This window comes from Limulus polyphemus, unplaced genomic scaffold, assembly GCF_000517525.1.
Source record: "Limulus polyphemus unplaced genomic scaffold, Limulus_polyphemus-2.1.2 Scaffold1292, whole genome shotgun sequence".
Taxonomy (NCBI): domain Eukaryota; kingdom Metazoa; phylum Arthropoda; class Merostomata; order Xiphosura; family Limulidae; genus Limulus; species Limulus polyphemus.
This window is the reverse complement of record NW_013666902.1, coordinates 249,060-258,613: the sequence shown is the minus strand read 5'-3', so window position 1 is coordinate 258,613 and position 9,554 is coordinate 249,060. Positions and strand designations below refer to the sequence as shown.

At 32.9% G+C, this 9,554-nt stretch overlaps 2 protein-coding genes across 6 annotated transcripts in view; both read right to left on the bottom strand.

The window, feature by feature from the left end:
• The window catches only part of LOC106462976, a 16,529-nt gene extending 13,865 nt beyond the window's left edge, over positions 1–2,664 (bottom strand). For 3 of the 5 annotated variants that reach the window (XM_013922948.2, XM_022390382.1, XM_022390381.1), the window contains exon 1: positions 2,437–2,664. The gene's annotated coding sequence lies outside the window, so the exon portion shown is untranslated. Of the gene's footprint in view, positions 1–1,854; positions 1,923–2,436 lie in introns of those variants that run through there. The other 2 variants (XM_022390379.1, XM_022390380.1) reach the window with 2 other exon arrangements.
• A 2,151-nt stretch (positions 2,665–4,815) lies between these two features.
• The window catches only part of LOC106462970 (melanotransferrin-like), a 16,376-nt gene continuing 11,637 nt past the window's right edge, over positions 4,816–9,554 (bottom strand). Inside the window, exon 8 of the mRNA XM_022390369.1 lies at positions 4,816–7,497. Coding sequence (XP_022246077.1) covers positions 6,689–7,497 — 809 coding nt within the window. The 3' untranslated portion in view covers positions 4,816–6,688. The remainder of the gene's footprint in view (positions 7,498–9,554) is intronic.

Genomic DNA, 9,554 nt, shown 5'->3' with positions numbered 1-9,554 from the left:
TTACCTACACTTGTTTTTTAAACTGTGTAATGTGGTACTTTGTGTTACTTACCTACACTTGGTTTTTAAACTGTGTAATGTGGTACTTTGTGTTACTTACCTACACTTGGTTTTTAAACTGTGTAATGAAGTACCCTGTGTTACTTACCTACACTTGGTTTTTAAACTGTGTAATGTGGTACTTTGTGTTACTTACCTACACTTGGTTTTTAAACTGTGTAATGTCTCTTGTTTTTTAAACTGTGTAATGTGGTACTTTAGGTAAGTAACAAAAGTCATGCATACACTGCATACATAAAACTATCAAGTGTCTTAATGGATGGTTGAAATTCTGTGAGCAGTGGTAACAGCAGTAAAGTTATGTGATTTTATCTTCATTTTGGTGTTATTCAGTTATAATGCTCAATTTTTTTTGTATATGTTTCTAAGGGTATTTAATAACTGGAAGCTTATAATTCAGTGTATCTCAAAATAAAGTATGATAGGCTTCGTAAGCCAAGTTCCTCCAGAGGTTATCTCATTTTTTGTGTATATTATTCAAGTAATGGTATAAGTGGTATTACTTTCCACAATAAAATAAAAGTTGATCAAATATTAATATACCTACAATAAAACTGACTATTAACAATTTTTGTGCATGTGTTTGTATTTATTAGTATTTGCTTACTTTAACACAGACAAAAATAAACCAATCTATTAAATTCTTGGATACAAGTTTTAACCAACAGTTTAAAAGAACACATAATTCACCAAGGGTTGTTTAACCTTGTGGAGAACCAGTTCTTTTTATTCACTTATTACACCCTAATGTAATGAAATTGTGACTAAACTAACAGATGCTGAAGTTATGTAGTTTAAACCTAAAGTAATTCTCAAATTTTCCCACATTTTGAAGCTGCTAAGCCTATTTCATATTTATAAAATTAAATATTTGAAGTCTAAATTGTTCATTACATACTCATTTTTGTAGTTTTCTACCCATAGTAAACCTTTCCCACCATTTGTTTTTCTGTGTGAAGAAACCTAATGCCTTTAGTAACTCATTAATGAGTTGTATTTTAACCGAATACAGCCTACAGATAACATTAATCCATTTTAATACTAGTAATAAACGACTTTATGACACCAAAGTTATTATTTTTCTTTAATAGGATGCTCATTGTTTCACTTTACCATTTGAAGCTTCATATTATCAGTTAGATTTAGAATCTGCTTTAGTGGAAGTTACTGAAAAAGCTTTAAAACAAAACGTTTTGTGTCCAATTAAAGAAAAATAACAAATTTGGTGTTATAAGATTGTTCATTCCCAGTATTAGAAAAATTTTATACACCAATATGTACTACATAAGTTAAATAACATTAATCCATTTCTCTTGTCAGAAGTCTGTACAAAGAAGCTAGACCACTTAATTATTTGAGTTAAAACTTCTCTGACTCTGATCCACCTAACATTAAGCCTAATATAAATAACATCGTTGATTATGTTAATAAAATATTGATATTATTATCACCAACTACACTGGTAGTGTTGTATCACACTAAGAGAGCACCTATGATTCTTTGGTTTTATATATTAATAGAATAATCATAATAAGGTATCTTACTAGTCCTAATTATAGCATTAAATTTGGTAATGAGGAAGGAGAAGGCCCCAACTCTACAGGTTATTGTTAATTTTTCACCTGTGTATGTAGTTTAGATCGACAATATCAAACATGGAAGAAATGTGTTTAAGATTGAAATTGTATAAGATTTTTTAAATTATTCAACTTATAACAGCAGAAATTCAAATCGAAAATGACTCATAATAAACTCCAGTTTGCATTAAACAAAGTTAAGAATAAATTTTCTTACCCCACATTGATATATTACAAGACAAAAAATAACAATAACATGGACAGTTGGAGCCTTCTTCACCATAACATATGACCTTTAAATTTACAGATAAACAATGATAATTTGTTATTACACATAATCTAAAACTCAAGACATGGAATAACTTTAAATTTAATATTGCTATTAATAAAAGTATTATTAAAATGTAATGAAACTCTTGGTCTCCCCACATTGATATATTACACGACAAAAATTAACAATAACATGGACAGTTGGAGCCTTCTTCACCATAACATATGACCTTTAAATTTGCAGATAAACAATGATAATTTGTTATTACACATAATCTAAAACTCAAGACATGGAATAACTTTAAATTTAATATTGCTATTAATAAAAGTATTATTAAAATGTAATGAAACTCTTGGTCTCCGGCTTTTTCTCCATTATCCACGTACATATTCTTATTTTATTATTGCTAGTCGTGCAAGTTAATTAGATGGAAAATGAAAGTCAACAGTGATGAAAAAAGTTTTGACTATTTGAAAGTATATAAATGATTGTTTATCTGAAACGTTTTACCGAACTAACTACACAAACCTTTTTTTTCTAGTTTCACTGGTCTAACTCTAATATTATAATATATTTGGTCATCTGAAAGCTTCAGGGTCATTTCCACAAAACTTTTTCAAAATTTGAAAATTACATACTAGGCGAATCAACAAATTTTCAATAATTACGATACTGACAATAACCAATAAAATGAGTACTTCTTTAAATATGATTTTTGAAACCTTAATTTGTTTTTGTCGATTTAACTCTGAAAAAAAGCGGCCTCTGCTGGAAGTAGTTGAATTTAATAGCCAAAATATCATTTCGCAAAATTTTCTCTTTTCATTTTGCATTGAATCATGATTTGAGTGAATTCAGCTACCAGGAATTTTGCATGGACATAATAAGAATATTGTTTACTGAAATATAAAACTAGGCTGGTCACAAATATTTCTAACACTCATGAAACTATGCATCATAATCTTTAGAATTAGACTGTAAAGACCGTATATTTAATTAGCTATACTCAATGCCTAGTTGGTTTTTAGTTATGATTGTATGGGTAGCTTAGTTTGACTCAAACTTGATGCCTGGTTTTGGTGTATAGTCCTACTTCAAAACCAAACAAATTGTTTGCATTCCACTACTATGCGAATCCTAATTTGATTATATGTTTCGCTCTTTCAAGAAATACTAATGAACTGTGAATTTAGCGAAACAAGTCTGCTACAGTGAAAATAGAAACTCAAAAAATAGATTACCCCTCTACACAGTGGATAAGTATGCCCTGGCCATTGCGTGGGGGTAGGGTCATCTTTTGAAGTTACGTCATTGCATCTACGTCAAGTTTTCTTCCTTGATATTCACATTTTAGTGAGGAAAAGAAATTCGCAAACTTTGTCGTTGTTTTTGAGCACATAGCTACGCATTTGGATACCTGTGCTCTGTCCACTACGGGTATTCGACCTCCAGATTTTAGCGTGCACGTCTGTAAACTTACTTCTGTCCCATCGTGGAACACAAAACTAATGTTAATTATACTAAAGCGATGTTGTTGTTTTTTCGTGCATATAGCTTTTTTGACTTATGTTGATTTAAATTTAAGCAGAAGATAATATATTACGTTGGCTGCAATTCTGGTTTATTTAGAACTACAACTGGGCCTAGCATGACCAGGTGGTTATAGCGCTAGACTCTCAATCTGCGGGTTCGAATCTCCGTCCCACAAAATATGCTCGCCCTTTCAGCTGTTATTATGTTACGGTCAATCCCACTATTCGTTGGCAAAAAGAGTAACCCAAGAGTTGGCGGTGGGTGGTGATGACTAGCTTTGCGGTGAAATACATTACAAAGAAACGAACTAAAACTTATTAAACCTAAAGCTGTGTTTACTGCAGGGTTTGAGTTCCAAATTTTAGCGTTATAAACATCAAGTATACAACTAATCCATTGCTAGAGGATAAGATTTTAATATACATTTAGATCATAGCGTTTTTGTTATAATAAAAAAAATAACATTTTTCAGATATACGAAACAATGGAAGATCTGCTAATCACGTTTAGATTTAGTTATGAAAAGAAAGAACAAGCGTTTAAAAAAAATTTTTATGAAATATTCTAATTTCTACTTCATTGAAAAAGGGCAAATTACTTACGCAATTTCTGGAATGTATTTTTCTGTTACACACAGGCAGCGACATCACTAGTTTACGTATTGAACAATAATGGGTTCATAATACTTAGTCAAACTGGCTAAATCTTGTGAAATAAAGCAGAGTGTGTAGTAGTTATTATGCCAAAATAAACTTAGAAAAGGCATATTATAACCTGATTATATACGTTTTTTTTTCTTCAATATTTGGGGTATCAGACGAAAGTACAAGCTTACGTTTTTCGTTCACCATCTCTTATGAAAAAAAACAGTTAAAATCATACTTGGCATATATAGTAGATATCTTTCGAAACTGAATTAATGCCGATCTGCATCCTTGCCTTGAATATAGGCCTAAGTATTTTGAACGGATTAGGATTTGATTGAATGTGTGTTTGTTTCAGTGTAAACCTACACAGTGAACTATCTGCACCCTGTTCACCTCTAGGAATTACACCCCGGATTTTAGTGTTTTAAGTCCGGATTTGTTGAGGAATAATGCGAAAACTACCAGGATTAACAGTTTATGGAAATGATCCCAAGTTATTGTCATTGTTCAAGCTTCTCATTGCATACTTTTTAAAAAATATATCCGACACTTACGGAATTGTATTAGAAGTATATATATATATGACACTACTTACCCAGAACTAAAATAAAATAAAATAAAAAAGGCTAAAATCATTGTGTGTATACTGAAAACAGAGGAGTCGGTTATTCTTTCTCTGCTACTTTTAAAAAATACGGCAGCAGATAAGATGTTTTAATTTATTGTTTTATTTTCAAAATGCCAACATTACAAGTTTGTTTGTTCATGATTATGGTCGAAAACACATTAATAAAAAAAAGTAACACAAAAAATACATATAACAACGACTATGAATTGCAAGTGTGTTCTATAAAGTAAACTTTGCAAAAATATATAGTTATCTCTCTACATTGTAAAGACAACTTTTTATTTATACACACAAGATCATAAAATATCATTATTTAAAGTTACTTGCTGTATAACCACCACCCTGAGTGCTCAAAGTATTAAAATGTATATAAATATATGTATTTTGATAACAAAAAACAACAGCCCAGTAGTACACGGACGGAGTACCTTCACCTCAGTTTTACATCAAATAAACTACCCATTAGACTCAAACATCCATAAATAAAAATACAATTCATTCTTTTAAAACTGCAGATCCAATAAAAAGACTTATAAATATAAGCTATATGAAATTGAATAACTATATTTAACTGAGAGATTAAAATCAGATTCACTGTTTGAGAATTCAGAAAAAAAAAATTACTCTCCCTAAGTCACAAAGAGTAGCCATTAAAAGATTAATCAAAGCAGTAAATATACTTTTAAAGCTGTTAGTTGCACATAAACAGACGAGGTTAAAGCAACATATTAAAATTTTTATTAAGCTTATAATTCATTAAAAAAGTTAGATACACGCATCTCTCATGAGTTAAGACTACTCGTGCATCAAAATACCAGTCCTAAATGGGTCTTCATATGAGAATAACTGTATCTGTTCTTCACACATACTTAGAAAACTAAATTATTAACAATTAACTACTATTAGAATGGTATATACAGTGACCTCAAATATATTTAAATTAACAGTATTATTTTTTGAAGAAACACTTTCTCGTGAATAACGAATGACATTCCATTCCCTACAAGTTTCGATACTACAGGCAAATGTGTATTTTGTAACATGCAGTAACGTGTACACTGTTTGACTTACATGTACTGAGATCTATATACTGGACTCTCTACTAGCTTATGTTTATATAATGGAATGTAGCATAATAGTAATAATAACGGTCGAAAAATACCTTTGTTTCAGTGCCTAAACAGCACCAAGTAACCTAGTTAAAACAAAATTTTAAATAAATGACCAATGTCCATCCTAAAGTCTTAACATTAAGTCTTTTGATAATGACCTACGTCCATCTTACAGTCTCTTGATGAAAAAAATCAGTGATGTCCATCCTAGTTTTAATAATATTTTGATAAAGAATTTATCTTAATCTACATTATACAAATGTTTAGATCATAAAAAAAAGAAAGGTTAATTCAAATAATCACCTTGCAGGAAATTAATGCAAACTTCTACAGTTTCTCACATCAAAAATAATACATACGTAAATTCATGAAGTAGATAGCTTTTAATGAAATAGAGAATGTCATCAAGAATGAAACTTGCAATCATTAAGTAGAAAACTGTACACGTACCAGGCACAAGGAATGAGAGTAAATAATAAATTCAAACTTTGCACTAATTCATAAATGACTTATTTAGAACTAAAATGTCTGTTTGAAGTATAAAAATAAAAATTACAATATGTATACATAATGCTAAATATTTTCTAAACCTTCTGGAATGTACCACAGAGTAACAAAAGTACTCCAGTTTAAAACCAATAATCTTTAGTACAAAAGAACTTGATTGTTACAAAATTAATTAGTAAAAACACACTAAAAGGTCTTTCGTCTAAAACGTTTGAAACTACACGTGGTATGTTTAAAAAAAACCACAAAATGTACAATAAATTGGTAAAACAAACATGTGAAGGAATCCTATTTTTAGCATTCAGCATTTTTATTTTTAGCTTATTAAACAGCCACAGTTAGCCTCGTGGAGTTTAGGTACGAGAGAGTAGAGAAAGGACGATAATAAAGAACATCCAGAGATGTGATACACTTAAAGAACTGCTTCCTGCCGTACAGTCTACAATTTTCATAGACTGTACGAAGTCATTTCCAAGGTAGACATCAATGTCCCTCTGATCTGGTGGGATCTCTTTCAACTGTTGTGTAGCATCTTGAAAGATAAGATCACTCTGGCCCAACTCTGAAACAAACATCTTAAAGGTAAACTCTTCACTGTATTTGGAACCATAAAACTGTTGACCGTACAGAAACAGCCGTATGTAAGCTTCAATGATGTCCTCCGGTTTGTCTGCACTCGTAACAATAGCATTTGCGGACACCTTGCCGAGATTGCATTCTTCGTACTCGTCATAGCCAGCACGAGTGCCATCCCTACATAAAAGTTCAAAGTCATCTGGCATGACATTACGAGACCACCACTGGGGATTTCTGCCTGCAGTGTTTTCCACAATGGTGGTATGCTTCACGAAGGCTACTTCTCCTCCTCCTTCCACGAGGCACCGGAATGCTCCCGTGTGACCATAAAATGGCTCTAAAGAGTCTCGACTGCAAAAACCAAAGCTGGATCCGTGGCACAGATCACAGAGATTGTCATAACTCCAAAACCCACCAGTGTACTCTCGGGACAGCGCTCCAGGTACGCAACTTTTTTGAAAAAACTCTGCAGCAGCGTGGGCTGAATTGCACCCAAATGATCTCATTCTTTCATTGGTTAGTAGAAAGCTTAACGGCACCACCCATCCTGCCGCCATCCCAATTCCTGTATGGCAAGATCTCTTACCTGTAAGAAAAGTAAGTAATGAATGAATAACATACCCTGAAAAGTTAACTTCAGATAAATTCTATTGAAGTACAATTTATTTTCTATTTCTTATCATTAGCCTAAGTATTAATGTCCAACATTTGATAGGAAGAGAAACATTATCAAAACTGTTTTGAAATCGGGACAGTTTGGGTTTTAAAACTTGTCGTTTTTGTATCTCCTTCTGGATAGAAAAAAAAATAAAATGATTTAAAGTTAGCTTTCCAAATTTATATATATATATTCCAATGTATGAAGGTTTTTAACTTCTTGGAAAACAAAACAGGGATACAGAAGAACATAGAAAAAACATTTGCAATGCAACAGAATCATACCGAAAAATAATTTGAAACGAACCAAAAGGAGGAATTCCATCATCATATCTCAGAAATTAAATAATATAAACCTAAGTTTACTACGGCAGTTTTCTCTACATGCACATTCTGTTATTGTAGTGAATACCAACTACTCTTATGTCTACACTTACACTTGTTTTCATGTTTCACTGTATAACATATTTAGTTTAAACAAAGTTCAACTGCTTAATATAAAATTTAACTAGGCTTGCAAGTCTTTTTAATAAAAAAACTACAGATTTTTTCACAAGCCCAATACTTTGTCACCTAAGGCACTAACTTTTTAAACCGAGATCTTTTCTCTGACGAAATATTAAATAAATAGAGCTTTAAACTAAAGTTTAAACAACACAATAAATTAAAGTGTGCAGAAAGATTTATGGTCAACAAATGAAAAAAATATATTAAAATTAACTGCAGATTTATCATCTATTACACACATTATAAAGATACAGAGGTAAAAATGTTTTCTTTGATCTTCTTAATTAAATACGTCTAAGCCTCTCCACCACCTCAATGTGGGATTCAAGCATTTCTTTATGCAGAGGTGAGTTATTGTCTTGGAAGATAACGTTTTCCTTATTGGAAAATATATTTCCGATAGATACTTATCTTCCCACACATTCTCACCCATCCTCCCTACTTCCAATACATATTTTTTGCCTTGCCTTGTCAAAGAATAACAGTTTCATGAGTGCATAGGATGAGTTACTACACTTAGAGGTTGTATCACCCTCCTATTGGTGGAAGGCTTTTGTTGCATGATGATGTCATCGTGTACCAACACAGTTCATGTTAAACGTGAAATTTAAGTGGGAGTTACTTCAAGGCAGGTGGCATGCAAATTTCCCAGATAGACATGCAATGGGGATTTCCGTGTGAAGAGGTATCTATCAGAGATAAATTATCATGTTAACTTCGTTTAATGAGTGTAAAATTTACCAAGATGGACTCCCTTCAGAAAGCACCCAAAAGGAAGTCCTTGCGTTTGTGACACCCAATGGCAGGTGTTCCATAGGGGCAAATCAAAATGTATAAGGGGAGAAACAAATGAGCCCCCCAAGTGTTGGAGGTATGGGTGCAAAGAAAACATGACCATCCAAGCACTTGCATGCAAGCAGTCACTGAGCCAATGTGGGTAGCATGGTTGGGGCATAATCAGACTATACAGTGTGTGCTCACCCCGACTCTACTAACATGGGAGGAAGGCACACCAGTGTTATGTTTGTAAGGGATGACCCATTCTACACTGTCACCACTGCCCCACTCCTCACCAATTCTTCATGGTCCACACACCAGGGTTATGTTTGTAAGGGATGACCCATTCTACACTGTCACCACTGCCCCACTCCTCACCAATTCTTCATGGTCCACACACCAGGGTTATGTTTGTAAGGGATGACCCATTCTATACTGTCACCACTGCCCCACTGCGAGGAACCGTTTAGTGGCAAGGGTCTTCTTCCATGCTTCACTCCAAGAAGTGTGGGGGGGGGGGGGGGACCCAGTGAAGTGACAGGATCCCCATCAGACCATCAGCTGGAAAGGTCTTTAACTGGAGAGCAAGCAAAAGATAAAGTAAGGAACGTACCTGAGAGCAAAATAAGAAAAAGAAATTGGTAGGGTAAGGTCAAAACTCGAATGGTAAGATACTACACAAACCAAACAGGTTAAATTCGT